Source organism: Acartia tonsa, chromosome 12, assembly GCF_053477335.1.
Source record: "Acartia tonsa isolate MP-2025a chromosome 12, ASM5347733v1, whole genome shotgun sequence".
In the NCBI taxonomy this organism is placed as follows: Eukaryota; Metazoa; Arthropoda; class Copepoda; order Calanoida; family Acartiidae; genus Acartia; species Acartia tonsa.
Genome location: NC_137271.1, coordinates 111,903 through 139,853, shown reverse-complemented (window position 1 = coordinate 139,853; position 27,951 = coordinate 111,903). Strand labels below are relative to the sequence as shown.

The 27,951-nt window shown below is 43.7% G+C and overlaps 1 protein-coding gene across 1 annotated transcript in view; it reads left to right on the top strand.

Annotated features, from left to right (window-relative positions):
* Nucleotides 1–5,357: 5,357 nt before the first annotated feature.
* The window catches only part of LOC145333563 (N-lysine methyltransferase SMYD2-like), a 52,223-nt gene continuing 29,629 nt past the window's right edge, over nt 5,358–27,951 (top strand). The window contains exons 1-3 of the mRNA XM_080178724.1: nt 5,358–5,428; nt 26,138–26,262; nt 27,654–27,702. Coding sequence (XP_080034850.1) covers nt 5,362–5,428; nt 26,138–26,262; nt 27,654–27,702 — 241 coding nt within the window. The 5' untranslated portion in view covers nt 5,358–5,361. The remainder of the gene's footprint in view (nt 5,429–26,137; nt 26,263–27,653; nt 27,703–27,951) is intronic.

The following is a 27,951-nucleotide window of genomic DNA, read 5'->3' as shown; positions in this document are numbered from 1 at the left end:
CAAAAGGGGTAATTTCATATATCATCATTTATTGGCCATTGACTTATCCCTTTAGGTCTCTGTATTCCGTATCTTTCTCTCCGTCTCTCTGTGTATCTATCCTAAGCAAGTTTCTAAAGCTATTCAAAGTAGTTGTGTAACAGTTCTATATAAGCCTCATCTAACCTTGAAACCTGCTGATATAATAGGGAAACTATTTATCCCTAGGAATATGTTATCCTAATCAGAGAGGGAGGGGACCTTGGCCCCAAAAGTTTTATAAAAATAATTTCTTATTCGTTGGCTCAACAACTTTGGGGACTTTTAATGAATCTTGAATGGTTGGTTTATTAAGTTGTGTGTTCAAACGTTTCAACCACTATTTCTAATCTACAGAATGGGTAATTTAGTGTCACATCATTGGGAATATACATCAATTTATCGGCCATTGTCTTATCCCTTTAGATCCCTGAATCCAAATACTTTCCATTTCTCTCATTATCTCTATAAGCCTCTTGCTTTCTCAATTTTTCCCTATATCTCTCTCTCCTTTTCTCTCCCGCTGTCTCTTTCTCTCTCTCTCTCTCTCTCTCTCTCTCTCTCTCTCTCTCTGTCTCTCTCTCTCTCTCTCTGTCTCTCTCTCTCTTTCTCTCTCTCTCTCTCTCTCTCTCTCTCTCTCTCTCTCTCTCTCTCTCTCTCTCTCTCTCTCTCTCTCTCTCACCTTTCTCTTATTCATGATATCTTTCATGAGAATCTTACAAAAAAGTAAAATTTAAAAATCTATAAAATATTCAATTTTTAGTTATGCTTTTAAGAATCTATTTTTAGGAAAAATGTTCAATATCCTCGGACAGCCTATATGGGAATTTATTTTACTTCTGAGCCTTTGTCAGGAAGTCCTTATGAGAAGTTTTTACATTGTATTTTTAATGTCTTTAGATATGACACAGTGTTAGGAGAATTAAGAATCCCTATGTTTAATGATATTTTTATGAGAAAATGACAATGCTTTTTAAATTTTAAAATTCTTTTAGATCATAGACGTCCAAGGGGGGGTAATGGGGCGATTACCCCCCTCATTTAAAATTTACCCCTACCCTGGGGGTGCCGTAGGCACCCCTAACTATTTAGGAGGGGGTATTTACCCCCCCCCCAAACAATTTTGGGGGGGTAAAATAAAAAATCTCTAATAAAAAAAAAATTTTGCGCGCTTCGCGCGCATTTTTAATACTATATATTTTATAAAATTTAAATTAACCCCCCCAAAAATTTTACCCCGGGGGTAAATTTTGGGGGGGGTAAACTAAATTTACCCCTGCCAACAGATTTCAGGGGGGTAATTACCCCCCCAAGCAAATTTTACCCCCGGGGTAAAAATTTTGGGGGGGGTAAAAAAAATTTGCGGCGCGCTTCGCGCGCCATTTTACCCCCCCCCCCCAAAACGAATTACCCCCCCTTTCAAAATTTTTTACCCCCCCCAAAATAAAAAGCTTGGACGCCCCTGTTTTAGATCTTTTATTCTTTTTTAATTTAATACTTTTCTATAATTTTGACTATATTTATAATTTTTATTACATTGTAAAATACCCTTTCCTCTGTATGTGTTCTATTAAAGCGATTCCTAGAATGTATTACGTCTCAATCAGTAACAGTATTAATATACTCGAAACGTAATGTGATAATATGATAAAAAGTTACTCTAAAACCCGCCTTCACTTGAGAGAAAAATCTGTGAAAGAAAATTTTTGTTTCAGTAGCTTTTTATTTTCCCCCAACAGTGCATACTATATATATCTAGTGATTTTAAAGTGACAGTTTTACTTGGATAAAGTATTATAGTAGTAAGGATTTTTTTTGTCGTCAGATAATTAAAATTATGTGATGAATTTTAGAAAGAACAAATTATTCTATACAGGAAGGGAGGGGACATTGGGCTGTTTATTACACTAGTCTCTAAAATTATATAGTAACGTTTTCTTATTCGTTAGCTTAACAGCTGTCAGGACTTTTATTGGTTGGTTCATTAAGTTAAGTGACCAATCGTTCCAACCACTAATAGTAGTAATTTACTAAAGGGGTAATTTTGTGTATCATCTTTGGGGTTGAACATCACTTTATCGGCCATTGCCGTAACCCTTTAGATCCCCGTATTCTGTCATACTGAAAGATCATGTATAGCATTGGTTTACAAACAATTTTCCATAAACATCAAAATAAAAAAAAACTAAGAATAATACCATATTCATTTCAATATCCACGGAAAGCTGTATATAATGTGATGCAATGAATACCTAATATAGTTATCTAGAAGAAGGATAGATAGATATCAGGGATCTAAGAGTTAAGACAATCGCCGATAAATTGATGTACATCCCCAATAGTGAAACACAAAATCACCCCTTCTGTAGATTAAGATTAGTAGTTTAAACTTTTGAACTCTCAACTTAATGAACCAATCATTAAAAATTCAAAAGTCCCTAAAGTTATAAAGCCAACGAATAAGAAAATGTTATTATAATACTTTGGGGACTAGTATAATAAACAGCCCATTAGCCCTTCTCTCTCTCAGTAAATATACAGATAATGTTATTAGTTGACCGTATAAATAGTACGGCGTACCTTTTTACAACGAGATTCAAATATAGGTCGCTGCTATAACATGGATGTTTTGGCGTTTCTTCATAATTTGAAAATTAGCAATTATTAAAAAACAAGAATGACAATATCAAGATAGAGAAACTCAACAAATCAGACATACAAAACATAGTGCCTGATCGTCATAGAAATCAGTTAATTAGGATTTTATGATATACCGAAGAAAGTTAAAAAATCTAAAAATTATTAAAATTACTTTGAAACCGATTAATGTCTGCTGGAAAAGAACCAGTTCTCAGCCATACTTTTTCGGCCCTTAGGGGCTCATATAACCGGATTTAATCTAATAATTAATCATTTACTATCCACGGAAAGTTGTCTATAATACGATGCGAAAATAATTTATTCTGTTAATGAGTTTAGAATTAAAACGCATTCTTATGTGTATATTATTATTGCTACAAGAATTATCAGGTTTGAAGTCGATAGGACAATCCTAACATGCCTAAACTAACAATAACAAAATATTACAGCAAAAATATTTGTTATTTGGGGGAAACATATTATTTTGCTTTCATTCGTACTAAAGTGTAAAACAATGGATATAAAATACATGGATATATTGACAGGGGAAAATTTGCCGTCAATTTTGGTGGCTAATATGAGCTTCATTTATTGGTCAGTTCTTTCATCCATTAGGTGGTAAGAGGGTGGGTGAGGGTTAACGTTATTTTAGCCAGCTGCGAATACCACTTTATAAGAGTACATAAAAATCTGGTGCAACATCCAAGTAATAATATATCGATTTGTAAAACATGCTTTTTATCCGTCCTATGAAAACAATCTTTTTACAATATTCATCTACTTTTTAGTTGAAAAGCATTTCATTAATTCGGGTCTGTCCGTCCGGATAGCTCTTTTCATTAATTTAGAAATGTAAGAATTGTCAAATTGATCCAAACTTTGCATTCATCCTGTATTTATTCATTTTGCAACAAAGAGACCAGTAGGTTGCCGGTAAATTCCGTAAAGGTGTGAGTTTTAAGGCTTAAAAACAGAAGTAGAACGATAATATTCTCTACATATGTGTATTACTTATTGAATAGAACCATAGCCAAAAATAAATTTTCCAGTTAACGATACCTGAAAGTTTTTTTAAAAACCTTAATTTTTCACTGAATGCTTTGCTAATGTCAAGTTGACAAAAATAAATTTTTAACATATAATACATAGAATTACCTTGGACAATCAAATAATGTTTAAAAAAATTAATATCTTTAAAATAATTGGCATTATTTGTAATTTTTGAAACTATTTCCAATAATTTTTTATGATTCTCTATATTGTTATTATTGTCAGTTTGACATTAATGAAGCATTCAATGAATTTTTTGAGTTTTAAAAAAATTTTTTTTTGGTCTATAGTTCTTTTCAATAAGGAATACACATATTAAGTGATTATTATCGTTCTACTCCTGTTTTTAGGCCTTAAAACTTACACCTTTATGGAATTTATCGGCAACCTACTGGTCTCTTTACGTACAATTTTGCTTTGATTTACAAATTCATGTACTACTTTACACTCTACTAGAGTTGCTTTGGAGATGCGATCCCCAAATTTCAAAATTCTTTGAACGTGCGAACACGACTTTTACAGAAATGCTTCGCATCTAGTCCACTTACCTATATTTACTATAAATTTTACATCATATAAAATTCTGATCTAAATATTTGATTGACAAGCCATGGTAATTATCGCGCGTAACTCAGGCACAAGATACAATTACTCTGGCTAGCCCTAAGGCACTTTTTATATGTTTTTACGAATTTATTAGTCTATTCTTACCAATATAATACCTTATATGGGTAATGCTAGCCTAATCATGGTAAACTGTATGTGATTGAATATTGTTATATGCTTATTAAAACATTATGTCTATTGTTAAAGTAACCATGTAACCATCCTGTACTAGTATGTATGCCTACAACCATAGTTTCATTTACATCACAAGTTTAACATACAAACACTTTATTAAACAGACAAGGGCTTAGATCCTTATAAATAGTTGTTGTTATAACTTGCACTTCTTAAAATATCTCAGTTATTCATTGACTCTCAAACCATCAAGTTCTTCTGGCTTAATGGTAATGACTTAGTTGTTTTGGCATGCATTGTAGTTTAAATTTAGGTCCCTCAGTACTTAGCATGAATTGTGCTTAGGTCTTATGTTAGAGATCTAACACTTAGCACAATTCAAGGCTTTGGACTTAGGGCATTTTCTGTCCTACACTACTTATGTTTATTATCACTTATCCTGTAAATATTTTCATACTTAACTTATTCACTTGTAATGTAAATACACTTTATAAAACCATCTTCCTTCTTAAGTGCTTAATATACTTATATGATATAGATCGAACACCATAACCAGCCATTTATTCTTAGATTAAAGCAATATAATACTTCGCGTGGGTCTTTGTTGAGCTACCACGGGTTCAACCAAATTCGTATTATACTTGCGGGAGTAAAAGGAAAAGCATTCTAAACTGACGAACCGACAATGAGAATGTCTATGTGTATTGCAGTAAAAGTAGGTTTTTAAGTAGTACTCATAGAAGAGCGATCTCCATACCATAATATTGGACAAGCGCCCCATTCGCACTACCAGCTTCGCTCATAAAATTAATTTAAGTTAGCCAACTTGTTTTAATTCTGTAATTTTCATTTTAATGACCGCGGACAGCTGTCTATAATACGATGCGATAAATAACTATTTCAGATATAAAAATGGGAACAGAAGGATGTTCCACGTGTAGTAAGACTCAAGCCAAAAAATGTACCAATTGTTGTAAAGGTAATAGATAGATATACAATAGATAGATATACAGATGGATAGATGGTTAGACAGATAATTAGATAGATAGAGGTACAGAAAAGTAGATAGATAGATATAAAGATAAATAGATAGATATATGGTCCACATTGTATGAATAATAAAAGATTATTTGCAACGCATCATGTTTCATGCATTATAGCAATCTACAATTACAATTATCTTTTAATACTTTTAATAGATAGAAAGAGAAATTAATAGATAGATAGATATATAGATAGACAGATGGATAGATAGATAGATGCACAATCTATTATGGACAGATGGATAGATAGATAGTTTTACAGATCAAAACAAAGCTTGTTAAAACTTTACTGGACCCAAAAAGCGAAGAAAATATATTCTGTAGAATAAAAAAGTTACATTTTTATTCGATTGTTATTAGTAGCGAAGCTACTTTATAATTCGAAATGTCCGTCCGTCCGTCTGTCCGTCTGAGACAGAATAGGGGAAACGTGATTTTCTCGGCTCCTATTAAAGATAGACAGCTGAAATTTTTTGACAACATTCCCATTATTAAGGAGCACAATTAACTATAAAACATTAAGGGCGGTCTTAGCAGGTTTTAGGCTATTTTTGTATTTTTCACATTTTTCTCCATATCTTCAGTGTTTATGGTCCGATTTTCAAAATTTTTTCAGTTATTGATATCAAAATTAAATTTCCTGTCATTTACAGAAAACAACCATGACGGCCACACTGCAATTTTGCAGGTTTTATGCTATTCTTGTATTTTCACATTTTCACCATATCTTCAGCGTTTATTGTCCAATTTTCAAAAATTTTTCAGTTATATATATCAAAATTAAATTTCCCTTCGTTTAAAGAAAACAACCATGGCGGCTAGACTGTCTTTTATCAGGTTTTGGCTATTTTTATATGTTTTACATATTTCCCCATATATTTGGTGTTTTTGGTCCAATTTTCAAACTTTTTTGGGATAAATACACTTTAAATCTACTTTTACGTATTTCCATCCACGATTTTTTGTGCTTCGCTACTTATGGATGTTGTCATCCTTGTTTATTCTATGAAGCAGGGGGTAAAAATATCCACAAATTTGAAAATAGGCCAACCAACAATAATTTATAGGTATGTGAAACTAAATAAACCTCAAAAGTAATAAATTGATATGTACTAATTGCAAGCGAGCTTTTCTATAGTTATTAAAAGCAAAGCTTTTCCATTATAATAGGTAAAAGCGTATCAACTCTATATTCTTTACCATAATGTCCGACATCTATTAATAACTTTTTGACAACTTTTATGTGATATAATCATACTGATTCATAGAACAACAAAGAATAATTTTATACGTGAAGCATCTTTATAATCAAGCCCTAAAATGTCCTTAAACAGTATCCTTTATTTAAGTAGTTTTGTAGCCAATTTACTTACATGGGTTTGTTTTGATTCCTTAATATAAAAAAATCTTTTATATTTAAACGGAGGAATATGACATAGAATTTCTATAAATCTAAAAATTACATGATTCATTGTTCTATTTCTATTTGTCAGAAATATATTTTTCTGGTTATTTTCAAAATAACAAGGATAACAACATGCAAAAGTTTTTAAAAAAGAATATTGATTGAACAGACAGACAAAGCGGGTTAAAAAGTAGATGCTCAGTAGAAAATAGAAAAAATAATAGATAAATTATTTGAAAGGGTATTGTGGTATTCGGCAACCGTGAGCCATGCCTATGGCACCCCTGACCGGGGTTCGGGGAAGGGCCAAAGGCCCTCCCCCGAGTCCTGGGGAAGGGGTCTGCCGACCCCCTCCCTATGCCTAGAATTAATGATTGAATCTGACAGCCTTATTATGGTTAAGCTGCATTGTTAATTCTCCCCACCCTTCCCAGGGATGGGGGATCATTATTGCCCAAACTGACTATTGTATATGTATTATATTGCTTTTATTTATGATTATTTATTCCTATCTGTGTAGCTATTGTTTGTTGTATATAACTTTAGTAATCCTTAGACCTTCAATAAAGGAACAACTGAATAGATGCTGTTTGTTATTTAGTGATTGCTAGAGAAGCGTAGCTTCTCTATAGTATAGGTGTCCACGTCTGTTCACACTGCCGTAGTCATTTTGAACTCTGGTGTCTGCCATTTATCCTAGGCGGATACCACAACTTTTGGTGACAGCTGTGTGAGATTACGGCAAACCACAAGTGTAGAGCAGACGCGCAGCTGAGGCTAAGGTACTCCCAGCAGTGAAACTGGCAAAACTGACACAAGCAACCTGAATTACCCACCCTGGATAGCAAGGTCTAAATCTGTATCCGGCAGTTGTGGAAGCGAGACAGCGAAACTTGACGGAGAACCGCGAGAAGCGCCGACATCTAACGGAGAATTGAGCGCTCAAGGGCTGAAACAGGCCTGCGGACCGGCTGAAAATAGGCCAACATTTACTGCAAGAGATAGCAGGATTCGAACCAGCGGCGCTGCAGGACGGGACATTCCCTGCCGCCGATAGACTGAAACAAGCCAAGGATTCGAACCAGCGGCGCCGCAGGACGGGACATTCCCTGCCGCCAACAGCCGGATTCGGATACACGGCGCTGCAGGACGGGACATTCCCTGCTGCCGATAGGCTGAAACACGCCAAATAGCTGCGAGCTGCGAGCCAACATACGAGTGTAGTGTACCAAGCAGAGGAAACTACGTCAACTCCAAGTATCCTGAGAGGCTACAGCGCAGCCACCCATCTAGAAAAAGCAGATATTATATCACATTGTAGGGATTACCACCCTAGTGTGATGGCTAAACAATAGATTTATGAGCAAGGATTGGCAAACAATTTGTTGTATATTGTGATAAAACTAAAAATAGAACAGGCTTGGTAAGCAAATCTGTTATGTATTATGATAAGGCCAAAAATAGAATCTAGATGTAATATAACAATGCCTTGATAAACAATCTAACCACCCAAGCCTCCAGCACAACAAATACACCCCTTATTCCAGAGGAAAGGGAGGGGCCCACCCTCCATTGAAGAAAATACAATCAAGGTGACATAACAATAAGCCCAGGATTAAGGAGAAAGGGCATCATTACCTCACCACACAGTTACCTCAAACCCACAGCACTCCCCCTTCCCCACAGGGGGAACGGACGGTTTTACCCCGTCCCCTCACGCGCTTCCCCCCTCCTACCCACACTTGACTAAGTCCGCCCACGGTGTGGAGCTAGCGACCGGGAGAACAGAGCGCCATTTACGGGTCGCGCAACAGAGTTCGGGACATATCATAAAATTCAACGGACAAAGCGGACCAATGAGAGAGCGAGTTGAGGGATAAGTGCGCGTTTTACCTGTGTGCGCGGATTTGACAGTGCGTAAGCGCGCTGCAAGGAAAGGATATTTCACGCACACACACACACACAGGAGCGGAGCTACTCCATAGCATCTAACAGAGATATTTTTAGAAAATAAGAATTACAAGCTTCTCCCTCCTATCTATAGTGTGATAAAGGAAAACCCAATCAGTTCCTGACAGCAGTTCAGACCCTCAACAGCTATCTACCCCTACCAGCCTACTCTACAAACTCAGAATAAAACTAGTGACAAGTACATCTAAGTTATATCTTTGTAGCTAAACTACCAACCTAGTGATAAACAGTGTTGGCTGCTAGGCTAGAAAGCCTCAAGTGTAAACCATTTATAATATTGCCTTATAACTTTGTGTCCCGCCGCTGAACCGTTGACCCGATGGAGCAGCCGCAAGCGCCAGGAGGCGACCAAGCCCAAGGATGGCTCCAGGATGACCCCCAGCCGGCTCCAGCCGAGTACCGCAAGCTGATGCTGAGAACCTGCCGGAGTATAGAGGGCCGCCCAAGCAATCCTGGAGTTCCCACATCCGCAGACTCGAGATGTCATGGGCGGCTTACCGCGTGCCGCCCCATGACACCCTCAACCGCCGCAACGCCCTTTTACTGTCACTGGTAGGGCAAGCGGCGGAAATGGCTTCTCATCTGTTTGGCGAGGCAGGCCAAGCCTTGACATACGAACAAGTCAAGGCCGAGTGTGAAATGTTATTTTGTCCAGCCTTTGAATCCCAGACTTTGAAGCAAGCCTTCAGGGATTACAGGCAACACTCGACAGAACCTATACAAGCATACATATCCACAAAGTGTGCCTTGTATAGGGAGGCCTACAGCCATGAGGATCTCGAGTTATTAATCGATGAATTAAATCGTGGCATTCGTAACGCTAATGTGAAACGTGAAATGATGAGTCATGAGATCGCCTCTGTACCTGAGTACACGAGGCGAGCCATGTTCACCGTCACAATGATTACCAAGCAGCTGAAGGAGGGTGTGTGCCTAGTGGACGCCACCGACGGGCTCACGGGATCAGCCAGCGTCCAGTTGCCCAACTACGACGAGTCGGAGCCAATGGAGATTGGCGCCTTGGCTCCGGGTCTCCACCAGATGGGGAAGGTCGCCCCAGATGACAAGACTTCAGGCTGCTGTTACCGCTGCCAAGGGAAAGGCCACCGAGCCCGAGACTGTCCGACGCCTATGGAAGTCAGCCTGGAGGAGAGACGAACCCAGCCACGCCGTGACCGTCCTGCCAAGTGCGAGCGTTGCCACTATGCTGGCCATACGGCGGCCGAGTGCAGAGCCGACTGGGACCAGGTAGCCGGCCGGAGGCGCACTGCAGACAAGGGCGCTCCCCCAGGAAAGCCCAGCAGAGTAGCCAACATGGAAGGGAGCGCGCCCCCAGCACCACCGCAGCAAGCAGCCGCCCCCAACGCAGCGGGCCGAGCCGACGGAATGCCGCAGTTTGGAACCGTTCCAGCTAGGATCAACGTACTGGGAGGCGCGGCTGAACCCAACCAGGTTGGCCTGGGCTTCAGCCTCAACCACCTGGGGCCGGAGTTTGTGCAGCCCAACAACATTGCCGAGCCAGAAGTTCTGAGGCCCCAGCCCTTTAGCCTAAACATGATGGGGCCTGCCCGACCGAGCCTACCCAGCAAGAGTGGAGGGGCGCTACCCAGCGTCACTGAGACAGTGTACGGGGAGGCCCTGGCGGCCGTTGAACGAGAGAGGCAGGAGGCGCTAGCCAGCGCATCAGAGTCGATGTATGGGGCGCCACCCGGCGCCGCCACCTGCGATGACTGGGGGGTGCTATCCAGCGCCTCCAACCTGGTGCCTGGGGCGACAACCGTCGCCGCCACCAAGATACCTGGATCCTGGAACGAGCCAGCAGTCCCAGAGGAAGGGGTGGCACCCGTCACCCCCAGTCAGCCAGCGCCACCAGCCTGTAGGGAGAGCCCAGCCATACACCATCCAGCGCCCCCTGCCAGCCGAGGGAACCCAGCTGCCCAGCACTTCCAGTCGAGCCAGGATAAGTTAAATTTAACAAATGTATTGTATCCAAATTATTGTAAAACCCCAACCTTGCCTGTGCCTCCTGCACCAGAGGCTGGGGAGATTGAAATTTGGGGATATAAGGACTTGCCTGTGCCACATGCACCTGAGTTTCTAGGGCAGGGGAGGGACGTGAGTCAGGGCGAGCCTGTGCCACACGCACTTCAGCCCCATGCCACTGGGCATGCCATGGACAAGGGAAGGGACCCCTTGGGGCTAGGGGAGCCGACACCCAGGCAGGCGCCAGTCGCCTGTCAGTCTGTCATTGGGGAGGGTATCGGGGTGCCCCGGACACACAAAGATAACGCTCAATGGAAATTTGTATCTAGCCAGGAGCAGCCCAGCCGTGTCCAGCCCCAAGAAGCAGCCGTGACCCGAGCCGAAGATCCCCAGCCGCGTGCGCGAGGTAGATGGCTGTCTGGTAGCTTCTCACACTGGTGGATGGTTCTGTGGGGACTACTGCTGGCAGCCGTGTGGCCTACAACTAGCTACGTCCTGGTAGGGTGGGACTGCGCCAACCCCACCCACGTCACCGCCTACAATAAGGAGAAGATGTGTAGCACGGAACCGCTACACCAGGAGGTGCCCCTGGGCCATGAAGTACATGTCCTGCAGCAAGTCAAGATTAGGGAAACAACAGGATACAGTTGTCAGCTCACCGTGTCCCAGTGGACATTCAGGTGTGGGGTATGGGGTCACCTCAAGGTGACCTCGGTCCCCACCCTCATGAGGCCAACCAAGATTGATCCAGAAACATGCCGAGACCTGGCCAGGAACCGAGTCTACACGCTGCCAGGCAAGACCCAGCCACTGACGTTCCAGCTGAACCATCCCCTGTTCTTCACCCTCGACATGGTGGGCGCCCTGGTCAACAGCCCCGAGGGGGTGGGTTGTGAAGGGGAGGACGTCCACTTCGAGGGCCAGCTGTACCGCAATGAATTAGTGCTCCAGGAACGACGGCTGCTGGTCAAGGAAGAGACCTACGTAGTAGAGGATGGACGGGTGGAGTCCCAATCTGACCACCTGACCCTAGAATGTCCCCATTCTGAGCTGTCTTGCATCACTGGGGAAGCAACCTACGTGTGGGACCACCTGGGGAGAGACTGCCCCTTGAGGCTGATCCGCAGCCTCCAGCCTAGCCTAGTGATGGATGCGTTCCTGGTTGACCATCAAGCCCAGTTCTTCATCAACATGACCACCCCCACCTCAATAGTGAACTGCGACTTTGAGGCCCATGCCACCAACCACCCAGCATTGTTCGTGGCAGCTGACCCGGCCGCGGCCGCGCTGCCCAGAGTATCGGCCAGGGATGTGGATGTCCCCCTGCAGGCCCAGATACATGCAGGCTACATTGGATTTACCCTGGAGACACGCATGAAAAGCACAGCGGCAGAAGAAGTAGCGGCCAATTGCTGGAAGCTCCAGCAGCTAGACCCGGCCCACCCGGTGCGTGTCCAGGGGAGCACGTTCTCTGTGTTGAGGGGAGATGTCCTGCTCCAGCTTACCTGCCAACGCAACAAATACGTTGTCCGTGAAAGCAATGAATGTTGGGACAAAGTACCAGTGGAACCCACAGGATTTGTAGACGCCGTGACACGGGTGTATAGCGGCCACGCCACCAAGATTCCCTGCTCCTCCACCTACCCCCTGACTGTGCACGCGGAGGAAGGCTGGATAGAGCTAACCCCCGCACCTAAGAAGAGGCCACCCCCGCTGGATACGCCCAAGCAGCTGCTGACAGAGCCCTTGGATGACTTTAGTTCAGGAGGCTTGTATTCGCAGGCTGAGTTGAACGACTGGCAGCAGCTGCTAGCGTTCCCAGCGTATAAAGCCGCCATGCTGACCATCCTGTCCTATGGCTCATGCGTTCAGCAAGGTAGCTGTTCGGCCACCGGAGACCATGGGATCGTGTCCTACAATATCGACCGACTGGCGGAGGAAGGAGAGGCCGCCCTGGATGTCTGGGCTGGGTTCAGACAAGCTATTCACGAGTGGGGAGATGGCGCAGCCATACTGTGTTTGCTGTTGTTGATCCTCAAACTGCTGGGGGATCTGACCATCATTTCCCTGGCAGCCGCACAAGGAGGTGTACGGGCCGCCATGAATGCGATGTCACAAGTGTTCCTGTACCATCCAACCTTGTACAGGAAGGCCTTGGCCAGAGCCCGGCTCACCCATGCCAAGTCCCGGGACTTTTCAGTAGACTGGGATGCCATTCCCATTGGCCGGGAAGCCGCCGAGGAAATGGTGTCCATGCAATCAGCCGATAGCGGGCATGACCGCCCAGGCAGGCCTGGACCGCCCTCTGGAAGACCCCGCGGCCCCTCGGGAGGCCAGGCTGCCGCTCAGACGGTCAACTTGGCAGCCAGTGCCCCAGCCGCTGCCAACAACAACCAGAATGCCCCGCTGCTGACCGGCCCCGCAGCACCTGTGCCCCACGCCAACCTGACACCTGCCGGCGCCGAGCTACGTGTCCAACCAAAGCCAGCCTCTACCTTCTATCCCACGTTGGGAGCCCATCAGCCCTGAAAATCACCACTAGGATTCCATTGAATCATTATCATTTGTATATATCTTAGCCCTAAGGAGCGGGCGGAAGGCCTCAACCACTGTCGGAAGTCTGGCAGGGAGACCCCCTCCCAGCCTTCCGAGGGGAGAGTTGTGGTATTCGGCAACCGTGAGCCATGCCTATGGCACCCCTGACCGGGGTTCGGGGAAGGGCCAAAGGCCCTCCCCCGAGTCCTGGGGAAGGGGTCTGCCGACCCCCTCCCTATGCCTAGAATTAATGATTGAATCTGACAGCCTTATTATGGTTAAGCTGCATTGTTAATTCCTCCCACCCTTCCCAGGTGTAACGGATCGGACGTGATTGATAGCTTTTTTAAAACTAATAGAGCCCGCCTCGAGCGGTGTGGCGGCACTTCACGTTGAGTTGGTAACGTTGTGGCTGAAGCGATTCAAGAGCGAAGCAGCTCGTTCCCTTCGTTTGTACGTCTCCGCTAAGTTAAAGAACGAAAACTACACGCAAGTACCCACAGGGGATTTTATATGTTTCTGGATAATTAATTGCAGCTAGAGATAGCTGCCCATAAATTGGAGTTGATACTCTACTAACAACTGTTTGTGCGGAACTGATGTATTTTCAATAGACAAGTATAGTTTACACAAATTAATGAATACATATTATATCAATATACATATAGGAAAATTACAGAGAGTATTGAAGTAATGCGGGGGCGTTTCTGATCATGCAGGGATGGCTAGGGATACACGTAGGTCTGCACAGGATATATCAGCAGGCCGGAGTGTATGTTGAGTTTCCCGTTTAGTCACGTTCAGTTGTGCCAGGGAAATCTCCGTGATGCATTGAGGATGCCAAATCCCTGGATAACTGGGAGCCTTTCTCTACAAAAGTACATAAGTTAAGTATCGCCTAAAACCTACACGCGTAGATTATAAAAAGGTCAGATATACATATAAATGCGCAGCATTATATGTATATCAATTTCTTGGAAAAATATGGCCTCATATGAGATATCATAAGATTTTAACAGAATATAATAAGTACAAATGTTTCATAATTAAAACTCGAAATCCGTCATTTGTGGGCTTAAAAATTCAAATAAAAGTAAAATCAATAGAGAAAAATAAACGCTTTAAAATGGTACTAATTTCATAAAAATCTGTCCACTCGTTTAGGATCACGAAAATGTCATTCTGCTTATTTTACAAGTATCTCAAGTAAGACCCACTACATTTTCTCCCCTTTTTATCTGGCTAGACAGACGTGCCAGATAACATAACGCTCAAATTGGCAAAGACAATAGACTGGTCGGCCAATATTACCTATTATTCTGTCATGGTATTAAGGTTGATAGCCTAGATGTTTTAGTCGCAGTGTTGTATGATGGCAAGGATGCAGGATCTAAAATGATGGGCTGTATCTCTGTCATCTGTATCTTCGGGGTTGATGTCGTTGGCAATAGCGACGTTGTCTCTGCTGATGTCGTAGGTTCTCGCCTCTCAGTTCTGGTATCGGCCTTCTTCTTTCTCATAAGCTTCTGGTAGGAATGCTTGTTATAAAGATAAAGGTGGGCAACTAAGGCGATGGCGGCTCCAGGTCCTACACGTAGAAATGTGAGGATAATGCATATCAGATTAGTAATAAATTTTAGCCCTAGGATGACCAGGCATGCGAATGCCATTAGATCGCCATATTCATGGAGCCAGCTCTTGACGCTGCTCCATAAGTCAATTTTGCGTTCCATGTCCGGCACTAGATTATCAAGGGTGTACAGGGGTAGGTTGTTGGTGGAAAGTTGGTTACAATTTCCGTCGCCAATGCAGAGTCCGTAGGTGATCTCCTTCAGGCTTGCCTCGGTGTAGGAGGGGAAGGTGAGGGTGTGTAACCATTCAGCTCTCTCTCTTTCCGTGTAGATTCCTCCATGGCTGAAATCCGTCCAGTTAACTAGAGGGGTGTCGATGGTCATCTCCATGGGGGCCTGAGTCTTGATGATGGCGGGAGTCAGCTGAATCCAGCCTTCTTTAGACTTGACAGTTAGGGGGAAAGTCGCGGAACACGTTACCCTTGTAGAATGCAACTTATAATGTTTAGTTGCAGCATCTGCATAGCCATCAGGATCTAAAGGTATGTCTTGATAGCAGTTGATGTCGTCCTTGATCTTCTGAGTCCTCTTGGTGCATTGGAAGGTCATCAAAAGGTCTCCCTTCAAGAGTCCATAAGTCTGCTCGTGTAGCAGCACTGGTTGGTCTGACTTTCCATGGTAATGGGTCTCGCATATGGTCTTCCGTAGTGTTACATCTAGTTGGCTGAAGGTTTGGCGCATACTGTAGGCTAAATAATTTAAATGTACTGCAGCTTGAAGGTTAACATCTATTTGTCCGGGGTCGATGGTGGCGAGTCTGCTGAGGTCGCTGGTCTTGCCCAGGTAGATGCCGTCGTGGTCCGTGGTGAGGACATTAAAGGGGCAATGCATTAGCTTCATTGCACCTGTAGTGTTGAGTAAAACTTGCTGCTGGTGGTCCACTAAGTAGGTGTCCATGGTGGTGAGGGGGTTGATGGTGTTGACCATCTGTAGAGTGCAGGAGCTGTCGTTGATATTCCAGACGAATGTCGCGGCGCCAGTGATGCACTCCCCTTTATGATATGGACATGGTAGAGATAGATGGTCGGTCTCACTCTCTACCTTGTTGTTGCTTACCAGGAAAGTTTCTTCTTTAAGTAGAATCTGGTACTCAGCTAACTTCAGGGTGTTGTAGTGGATGGTGTCGCCCATGCGGATGGTCTGTCCAATGCAGGTGATCTTGTCATCCTCCATCTTCAATGATCCGGCTAAAGTTGCCGAAACGTAGGTCGGGCGGTTAAGCTTCACTTTAATCGGGTCACCGTAGCCAGAAATTTGATATTCCTGGACCAGTGACATGCGGCGGCAATTTTCTGCAGTAATATCCTCGTGCCTCATGGTTTGGGGTACCTGTTGTAACTTGAGATGGCCCCAAACTCCACACTTGAAATGGTATAGGGATACCCTCACTTCGCAGGAGTATCCGTATACCTTTGTCAGGGTTGGCCTCTGTAGAATTGTGTAGCGCTCCTTCACTGGAACTTCTTGTGTAGGTTCCTCTGCTCTGCATATTGTTTCCTTGTTGAACTTCTTGATGGTGGAAGGGTTTGTGCAATCTACAATGTCTAGTGAGTAAGCCTCACTAGTTGGTGCTACCGAAGCCGTTAGCACCGCGATCAGTGGTAGGAAGATTATCGACATGATAAAATTCCACCTCGCGAGTCTCTAGGATCACCGCTTGACACACTCGTTGATTCTTGTTGAACTCCACTGTTTCGGTACTCAAGTTCCAAAAGACTGCTTGTATCTCGCCGGTGTAGTCGCTGTCCACTAATCCTGCCAGTAGAATTACTCCTTCCCGTTCTATGCTTGAACGGCCAAATAACTTGAGAAAATATCCGGGGGGCACACGGGTGTGTAGCTTGAGAGGGACGCAAGTCTGCTGTCCAGGGGGAAGGATTGTGTGGGCGGGGCAGTATATGTCATGGCCCGCACTTTCTCTCGTACCCTTGTATGGCAGCTTTGCTCCGCGTTTGACGGGGATTCTGATTGTCCGCGCAAGTGTTGCCACTGCAGGCGGGTCCATATCCTCGTCCGAGCTGTCTAGCACCTCTTTGCTCTCTTCCACTTGCTGTTGCCAAAGTGTCCCACTCCTCTGCTTCTTTCCTCCGGATTTAACCCTCTCCCCTTTTTCGGGTGAGTCCGTGGACGGCTCCTCATTGTCGCTCAGAGCGCGCTTCTCTACCCGGGGTGCGGAAGGGTATGTGTATGTAGCTCGCTCGCGCTCTCTATCTCGGCGCGGTGTCTGCGGGGGCGAGCTTCTTCTCGGGCTTCTCTCTCTATCGGGGGTTCGCTTGGCATCTCTCCGTTGAGTGCCCGAACCGGACGGTTCGCAAGATTGATCTCTCTCCCTCCCTCTCTTCTCACTCTGCTCTCTGCGCGGTGTGCGCTGCATCGTTGGTGATCTGGGCGGTGGTGTATCCGGTAGGGGAAGGTTGAGGGGGTCAATGTTGGGCGGTGGTGGTGGTGCTCCTCCCGGTCTATTGGGGGGTCCTCCCTCTTCATCGCTGTCATCCCCATTTGAGAAATCAACTCTTGGATTAGGCGGCTTCGCCTGTTTTTCTGGATTCAAGGGAATTTGCTCCCCTGCTTCATCTCCGTCTTCTTCAAATGGTTCTGGGGGAGAAGTTGGGTCTCCGTCTGTCATCGCTGGGGGGTAATATGGTTTTAACCGACCAACATGTACAACCAAGTCCTCCTTTTCTCCCGCTGGTATTGTCTGAATCTTGTATAAAACGTCGGCACACTTCTCGGTAATTAAGTATGGTCCACTCCAATGTTTGGTCATCTTCTTCTTTGCTTTACCATGGTTGGGTGCCAAATAAAAAACTTTATCGCCTACTCTAAATTCGCGATTGCTGTGATACTGCAAAGCATTTCTTCGAATGGTGCTTGCTTGACTCTTCGCCATGGCTTCATACATGGTCGTGTATCTGTCCAATAAATTTCTCACGGCTGTGGGAATATCCTTGTCATCGTCGGGGTTTGGTAACCGCAAAATCAAATCCGCGGGTAGAGTAGCCTCTCTACCCTGGAAGGCGAGAAAGGTGGTCACGCCGGTGCTGCTGTGGATCCTCGTGTTGTACGCCAGGACAACTCCAGGTAGATACTCTGGCCATAGAGTCTCCCGTCCTTGGATCACGGTTCTCAGCGTCTCTTCCATGGTCCGGTGCCACCTTTCTATAAGGTTACTCTGGGGGTTCGCCACGGGGCCTAGCTCGTGCTTAACACCGAGCTTCTGCAAGAGTTTCTTCATGATGGTGTTGCAGAACTCTTTTCCCTGATCGCTGTGGAATGCCTGCGGGCATCCAAAGGTACAAATGAACTTGTCCATGATCGTCGTGGCGACCTCGTCGGCGGTCTTCTGTTTCAAGGGGTACGCTTGAACAAAGCGCGACCATCCGTCCTGCAGCGTCAGGATAAAATTGTATCCTTCTGGGGTTGTGTCGAACTTGCCTACCACATCCATGTAGATTGTCTGCAGAGGATACCCGTTTTGAATGGGCACATGCGCTCCTATCTTGATGTTGGCCTTGATGTTCTTCTGGACGCAGTCATGACAGACGGCGATCCTCAGACGGATGTCTGCTTGATGTCCCACATAGTAGAAATTCCTCAAAAACTTTGATATCGTGGAGTGCATGCCAAAATGCGCTCCAGTGGTAGTTCTGTGGCAGTGAGTGAACACCTCTTCTCTCAGGGACAAAGGGACCATTATCCTGCGTCGCTTCCCTGTGAAGGTCTGTATCTCCTGCTCAATAACTCCATCTTCTGCGATCCGCAGAGTGTCAAAAATCTCGGCCAGCCGGTGCACGTCCCTACTTTCTCCACGCAAAGTTGCCTTGTCTGGTGCACGCCGGTCGACGCCAATCCATCTACGAACCTTCTCTAGAATAGGGTCGTCTAACTGATGCTTGTACACTCGGTCTCTGTACCGTTCTCTGTTGTCAGGAAGCTCGTCGGCCGGCTCATCCTCTACAGCTCCGACGTACTCCTCTTGCTCAGCCTCTTCCTCGGCTGTCGGGTCTGGCATATCAGCATCGGTGCGCCGGCTTAACGCGTCGGCGTTGGTGTTGAGTCTCCCTGGCCGATGAACCACACGGAATTCGTAACCAGCCAGCTCCTCTGTCCACCTGGCCATCATGCCAGTGTTCTTCTTCAGTGACTTCAACTGCTTGAGGGCGCTGTTATCCGTATTAATTTGGAACGGCTTGAAGCTCAGGATCGTCCGAAACTTTCTGATGCCATAGATGACTGCGGAGGCTTCTCCTTTCCATGAGGGATATCTCTGCTCCGCGCCAGTCGTCTTGCGTCCCATGGCGGCGATCAACCTTTCGGCGCCATTCTGAACCTGACTCAGGATCGCACTGATAGCTCTTCTCGAGTAGTCGGTGGTCAGTTGGAACGGGGTATCCGCTTCAAAATCAGGCACAGCGCGGATGGGTGCATTCTGGAACTTGTCCTTCAACTGCTGGAACTGCTCATCCATCCCTGGGGTCCACTCTAGCTTCGTGGCTTTCTTCTGTGCATTCATCTCACACGTCAAGTCGGCGTACTCAGGTATGAATGTCCTGTAGTACCCGTAAAAACCGAGAACACTATTCAACTCAACGCTCCACATACTCAGGCACCATACCAATACCTTCATGACTCAGCATGTGGCCAAGGTACTGTATCTTCTTCTGGAACAGCTTGCTCTTCTTTGCCTTCAGCTTGATTCCTGCCTTGCGGTGGGCCTCGAAAACCTGTCGCATCTGGGGTACATGATCCGCAACTCTCAGGTTGTATGATATTACGTCATCGAGGTAGCATTGCGCTACCTCGCTCCCCAGCGGGTTCATTGCGGTACTGATGAATCTGCTGTAAACCGCTGGTGCTGTGCTGATGCCGAAGGGCATGCGGCGGAATTGCCACAAACCCGTTGGCGTGGCAAAAGCCGTCAGCTCCCTGGATGCTGGATCGATGGAGATGTTGAAGTAGGCGGCTGTGGCATCTAACGTAGAATATACACGATGTCCTCCTGCGCGGTCCAATAGAGTCTGTATCCTCGGCAGCGGGTAGCTGTCTTGCTCTAGACAACTGTTTAACCTGCGGAAGTCCACTGCCCATCTGATCTTTCCATCCTTCTTGCGCACAGGAACAAGGGGGCTCGCCCATGGCGATGAACTCGGCTCGATCACTCCTTGGTTGAGCCAGTCGGCCATCTGCGCCTCCAGGTCCTTCAACATCTTGGGGTTCAACTCCCTGTATCTCTGCCTGATGGGCTCCGTCCCTGGCTTGAGCTTCAACTTCATTGTTACCAGGTCTGTGTGCCCAGGGGCCTCTCGACTGAATATGTCTCTGTACTCGTAAATAAGCTCCTTGACTTGCTTCTTGACGTCGGGGTGCTCGTTCAGTAACTCGTTGTCCTCCATCTCCAGGTCCTCCCACACTTCCTTGAACGTGGGGTTCTCCATCTGTTCCTTCGTCATGGGCTTGTTGGGGTCGCTTGCGTTGATCTCGGACATCGACTGTATAACTTCGTGGGGCTCTCTCAACACCAAGCTTTCGGTGTTGATCACCATACTGCTGTCCTCACAAATCTCGGCGGTGAACACACACCCGGCCGATGCGACACACGGCTGCTCTTGTAAATTCACAACAGGGATGCGGACAATCCCATTTTGTTGGGCTCTGTATACTCCTTCCAACACACGCACTGGACTATCATCTAAAACGGTCTCTTCTACCATGACAGTCATTTGCGGTCGGAGTTCTCGGCTAGGAAGAAAATTCACGACAGACACTGACTCTGGCGCGAGAATCCTAGTCGCTTGGACGGACAAACGGACAGGACGCGGCCGCTTTCCTACTGCGACGGTTTTCAAACGAACGGCCGGCCCTTGGGAATTACGAAGCGGTCCCTTGACATTACGTGTCCAAACGTTTTTGCGCTCAAAATCTGCTTTTGCTTTGTGCTTAAAAGAAAGTTGCGCAACATATGATTCGACGGAATCCGGTTTAAGTGCTAAAAACTCACGTGAATGGTGCACATTACCATTTGCAAAATTATCTTCTGCTTTACATAATTCTTTAATAGTGGGTTTGCAAACATTTAGGGCACTACTATAGCTACTTATTTCCGCATTCAATTCCTCGAAGGCTCGTAATGAAACACTTATCTGAGGGTTGGGGGGCGAGTGCTCCCCCGGCGGTTTTCCAGACCGCTCTTCGTCTTCTGAGGCACTTGGAGCCTCGTAGTCGATGGACTGCACAAGCGGAACTCTCGTCTGCTTCACGACTAACGCCGCCTGCACCGGTGATGAATAATCTAGAACTCCACGAATCTCCTCGACCCACTTGCACCCAAGATTGATGGGGGTGCGAAGCTCAGGTATAACCAATGCCTCTCGAATGTAGCTAGGACAGTCATCTCCCAGGATGACGCTAATGTTGTAAACACGGCTGATGACGTCCATATCTCCGCCATTCGCCGCTGTTCCCACTGTTAAATTGCAAGGAACGATCGGCAACTGTAGTTTCCGGGCTAACTCCTCATTTACGGCGACTCCTTCGTGCAATTTATTACCGGTATCGATGAGACCATAGGTCCGCACAGTCGGTCCATTTGCACGCAGGCTGATCTTGACCATGGCCCGGGCGCCTCGTCGTCCTTGCATCTGGTTGAGGGTGGTAGGGTCTACAGCTGCTGAGGGACTCCGACCTACCGACGGGAGCCCTCTCTCACATTTTTTGAAGTCTTGCTTCTGTGGCCAACTGCTTCCAGACAGTTGACATCTCCATAGAACTGTGCCTGGTCATCATCTCCTACGCCGCTGTCAGTGTCTCCAGGTTCGTTGGTACGCATCTCTCGCACGGCATGGCGGCCACGGTCTTGCTGCTGTCGGCCGCGTCCACCGCTGTTCGCGTTCTTCTCCTGGTTTCTCTTGCGCACGTTCGCCAGCCGGTCCTCAGGAATAGTACACGTCTTCTGCCAATGGCCAGGCGTGCCACACCTCCGACAGTTGCCTTTCGGTTTGTCTTTGGTGGCACCGCCCGTACCTTTACTCGCTTGCTGCTTCTTCTTAGGACAATTACGCGAGTAATGGCCAGTCTGGTTACAATTGTAGCACTTGACGCTACTGGTTCCATCTCCGACAGCGTTGACCTCCATATCCTCGGTGCCGTCGTTGCGATAGATGACACGGTTGGACGTGGCAAGGCCATCCATGGAGGTATCCTCAGCGTCTCCATGGTGAATAAGCTGGCGCTGCGTGGCAATCTCGTTCATAATGACATTCCGTAAGACACCCATGCTGGTAATACTAGGTAACTGACAGAAAACTCTTTTCCGTACTTCTCGGTGGCGTAAGCCAAGGGTTACCTCCTTCCGGAATTGACCTGGGTCGCGGTTGTCTGGGGAGTAGGCCTTCAACCACATCTGCTCTTTCTTAGCAAGATACGTCTGCGGAATCTCGTTCTTGCCTTGCGACAACTGCTTATACGCGTCCTTGTTGATGTCTGAATCTGACGGTGCTAGGAATATAGCATCCAGCCTCTCCATCACTTGCTAAAGGGTGAGCACATCTTGGTTGTCGGCGACTTCTCTGGCCATCTGGAACGCTTCTCCGTCGAGACTCATGATGTACTGGCCTTTCCTGCCCTCTTGATCTGATGGGTGATGACGGGCAATTCTAAACGCATTGGCCATCTTTGTCTTGTGGCCATCCCAATCTTCTCCGGCACGGTTGCAAAACCGAGGGAAATTCTGCTTGTTAAGTTTCCTGCGCTGGTTCTCCAACCAAGTGTTGCCTAGCGCAATGAGCTGAGCGTTCTCATTCGGCGCTCCTTCTGCTTGTGCCTCTTGAATGGCACGCTGCAAATTCAACTGTTCTAGGTCGGCAGCCTGGGCAGCTTGCGCCATCATTGAAACTTAACGAAAGTTCTTCAAAATTTAAAGAAAACTTTACCAAGTTGGTGTTCCAGACGTCAGAATGGTCCCACACTGGTCTCCAAACACAGGGGTCTTCGTCCTTTCTGATCTCAGTTCTCATAAAAACTGTCTGGTTGCACACAATCGTCCGAAATTACCGTAGTTCCTCGGGGTAATTTCCACGTAAATCTCCTGTTGAGCACTTCGGTTTATCCAAGCACAGCTGACACCAGTTTGACTGTAACGGATCGGACGTGATTGATAGCTTTTTTAAAACTAATAGAGCCCGCCTCGAGCGGTGTGGCGGCACTTCACGTTGAGTTGGTAACGTTGTGGCTGAAGCGATTCAAGAGCGAAGCAGCTCGTTCCCTTCGTTTGTACGTCTCCGCTAAGTTAAAGAACGAAAACTACACGCAAGTACCCACAGGGGATTTTATATGTTTCTGGATAATTAATTGCAGCTAGAGATAGCTGCCCACAAATTGGAGTTGATACTCTACTAACAACTGTTTGTGCGGAACTGATGTATTTTCAATAGACAAGTATAGTTTACACAAATTAATGAATACATATTATATCAATATACATATAGGAAAATTACAGAGAGTATTGAAGTAATGCGGGGGCGTTTCTGATCATGCAGGGATGGCTAGGGATACACGTAGGTCTGCACAGGATATATCAGCAGGCCGGAGTGTATGTTGAGTTTCCCGTTTAGTCACGTTCAGTTGTGCCGGGGAAATCTCCGTGATGCATTGAGGATGCCAAATCCCTGGATAACTGGGAGCCTTTCTCTACAAAAGTACATAAGTTAAGTATCGCCTAAAACCTACAGGCGTAGATTATAAAAAGGTCAGATATACATATAAATGCGCAGCATTATATGTATATCAATTTCTTGGAAAAATATGGCCTCATATGAGATATCATAAGATTTTAACAGAATATAATAAGTACAAATGTTTCATAATTAAAACTCGAAATCCGTCATTTGTGGGCTTAAAAATTCAAATAAAAGTAAAATCAATAGAGAAAAATAAACGCTTTAAAATGGTACTAATTTCATAAAAATCTGTCCACTCGTTTAGGATCACGAAAATGTCATTCTGCTTATTTTACAAGTATCTCAAGTAAGACCCACTACACCAGGGATGGGGGATCATTATTGCCCAAACTGACTATTGTATATGTATTATATTGCTTTTATTTATGATTATTTATTCCTATCTGTGTAGCTATTGTTTGTTGTATATAACTTTAGTAATCCTTAGACCTTCAATAAAGGAACAACTGAATAGATGCTGTTTGTTATTTAGTGATTGCTAGAGAAGCGTAGCTTCTCTATAGTATAGGTGTCCACGTCTGTTCACACTGCCGTAGTCATTTTGAACTCTGGTGTCTGCCATTTATCCTAGGCGGATACCACAGTATAATTATCAGGGCTTGGCATCCGCGCTTAAGCCGCGTGTAAGCCTCAGTGAAATCATCATTTTATAACCTTAAAATTCAGCTGGATATCTAAACCTGTTCCTAAACAGACAACCCACCTTTTCAACTTTTTTTTGCTCACAAGCGGATTTAACTTTGAGGCTTATGTGCGGCTGAGGCGCGGCTGCAGAGCCATGATAATTATTTGATATACGTTTTTATGTTTTTTTTCTTAATTTATATTAATCAATTATTCATCAAAAAGGAAAATTCTGGTTTACACCAGATTTTCTCAATATTATTTATGTCAAAACAATTTTATTTTTAGATTATAATAAAGAAACAGGATCTGTGTGTGTTTACCGAAGGACCTCGCTAACCACTGAACCGATATGGTTCTCCATTATAGGGAAGTTTGTCATAGGTACTGGGACAGTTTATAACTATTTTGGGGGAGGGTACCACCACCCTTCCAGGTGAAATTTAAAATAAAAAAACTTTTTAAAACCATAATTGACAGTGGGACTCCCCCCCCCCCTCCGGCTTAAAGGCCCCTAGAGTCTTATATATTTATTGCCTGTTTATTAACAATAGTACGTTCTAAGAGAATATATAAAGATGGTAAATAAATAAATTTATAAACAAAAATAAAAACTTTAGAGTTCCAAAAATAGAATTGTAAACATAATAGATTCTATCTATCTATCTATCTATCTATCTATCTATCTATCTATCTATCTATCTATCTATCTATCTATCTATCTATCTATCTATCTATCTATCTATCTATCTATCTATCTATCTATCTATCTATCTATCTATCTATCTATCTATCTATCTATCTATCTATCTATCTATCTATCTATCTATCTATCTATCTATCTATCTATCTATCTATCTATCTATCTATCTATCTATCTATCTATCTATCTATCTATCTATCTATCTATCTATCTATCTATCTATCTATCTATCTATCTATCTATCTATCTATCTATCTATCTATCTATCTATCTATCTATCTATCTATCTATCTATCTATCTATCTATATATCTATCTATCTATCTATCTATCTATCTATCTATCTATCTATCTATCTATCTATCTATCTATCTATCTATCTATCTATCTATCTATCTATCTATCTATCTATCTATCTATCTATCTATCTATCTATCTATCTATCTATCTATCTATCTATCTATCTATCTATCTATCTATATATCTATCTATCTATCTATCTATCTATCTATCTATCTATCTATCTATCTATCTATCTATCTATCTATCTATCTATCTATCTATCTATCTATCTATCTATCTATCTATCTATCTATCTATCTATCTATCTATCTATCTATCTATCTATCTATCTATCTACTTATCTATCTATCTACTTATCTATCTATCTATCTATCTATCTATCTATCTATCTATCTATCTATCTATCTATCTATCTATCTATCTATCTATCTATCTATCTATCTATCTATCTATCTATCTATCTATCTATCTATCTATCTATCTATCTATCTATCTATCTATCTATCTATCTATCTATCTATCTATCTATCTATCTATCTATCTATCTATCTATCTATCTATCTATCTATCTATCTATCTATCTATCTATCTATCTATCTATCTATCTATCTATCTATCTATCTATCTATCTATCTATCTATCTATCTATCTATCTATCTATCTATCTATCTATCTATCTATCTATCTATCTATCTATCTATCTATCTATCTATCAGTATCTATCTATCTATCTATCTATCTATCTATCTATGCTAGTGAGTTACTGCAGCCAAGAGTGCCAACGAGCAGACTGGCCGAAGCACAGAGCCATATGCTACCCAGTATCTGCACAGAATGTTGGTCTTGCTGGCAGGGGGTGGGTGGCTACCAGGAAAATTAAGGTAATAGATAGATAGATAAATAAATTTATAGATAGATAGATGGATAGATAGATACATAGAATGTTGGTCAGGCTGGCCGGTGGTGGTTGGCAACCAGGAAAATTAAGGTAATAGATAGATAGATAGATAGATGGATAGGTAGATAGATAAATTGAAAGTTGGTCAGGCCGGCATTCGTTGGATGGTAACCAGCAAAATTAAGGTAACCAAATATATAAGACTAGCGGCTACGCCCATATCCCCTAGCTCAACCAAAATAATTAGAAACCTTCCCAGGACCTGTACATGGCTACACTGCACTGTATAGAAAACCCATATTAGGTCAGATGTTAGCGAGATCCTTCGGTACACACACAGAGACAGACACGGATCCTGTTACTTTTAAATATGGATACTATAGATCAGCCTCGGTGCTGACAAAACTGGTTTTAATCTTTTAATTTTTTATTCTAACATCCGCGAAAAACTGTATGCAATTCGATGCTATACATATAACTATTACTATAACGTAAGAGAAACTTTTTATGTCACTTAAGGAAACTTGTAGATTTTTTTTTCATTTGATACTGTTGTTAAATACTTAGAAACTATTTGATCATTCTGTTCAGTTATGTCAGGGATCTTAAGGGATAAGACAATGGATGATAAAATAATTTACATCCCTAATAATTATGTTCTATATTAACCTTTTTGTATATTCAAATTATTGATTGAAAAGTTAGAACCGACCAATCAAGCTTTAAAAAAAGTCCCAAAAGTAAGAAGAACCATATCAATTCAGAGGATAGCAAGATTCTTTGGTACAGACAGACAGACAGACATCTTATTACTTTATTATCAGCATTTACTTTTTCACGTTAATTGGCCTCATAGTTGGTTGTTTACTAAATTAGTCCCCAAAGTTTTATAATAATGTTTTCTTATTCGTTGGCTCAACAACTTTAGGAACATTTATTCCATTTTGAATGATTGGCTCATTATGTTGAGTTTTCACACCTTTCAACTAGTTATTGTAACCTACAGATTGGTTGATTTTGTGCAACATCATTGGGAATGTGAATCAATTTATTGGCCATTGTCTTATCCCTTTAGATCCCTGAAAGTTTATATAAGTTTCGCGTGCTGCACAATTAAATTAAAGAAAACATTTTAATTCCCAGCATTCTTTACTTCAGGCTAGTTTCATTATGAGAATAGAGTAAATTTTAGAGATAAACAATAGAGGGGTAGGGGATTTAATAACTGTATGTCCCCTGCCCGAGGACCCTGTGCCGACTTTCAATTGGGTCTTTGAAAATAAACCAATCTTTTTAGAAAAAATGGATGGAATTAAACTGCTGGAGGCCTCTAGGGGCTAAATCCCTATTGGTTAATAAAATAATATGTTTTAGATGGGTGAGTTGATCTTGAGAGAGACTGCTTCAATCGCTTTACCAGAAGGAATTTAGACATTTTATTTTATAATAATCTAAAACATGGATATCATCATTCATATAACCGTAAAAGCGAAAGTCTAAAATTGTACAGTAGAACATACAAACAATAACGCTTATAGAGTGTCATAATTTAGTAAGCACAATTTTGATTTTTAAGTATTAACAAAATTGTATACAAATTTGTTGTAGGATACAGTTTAATGATATACTGATATATTTTAAGGAGTTAATCTTAGAGATGCTTGTTTTCCTT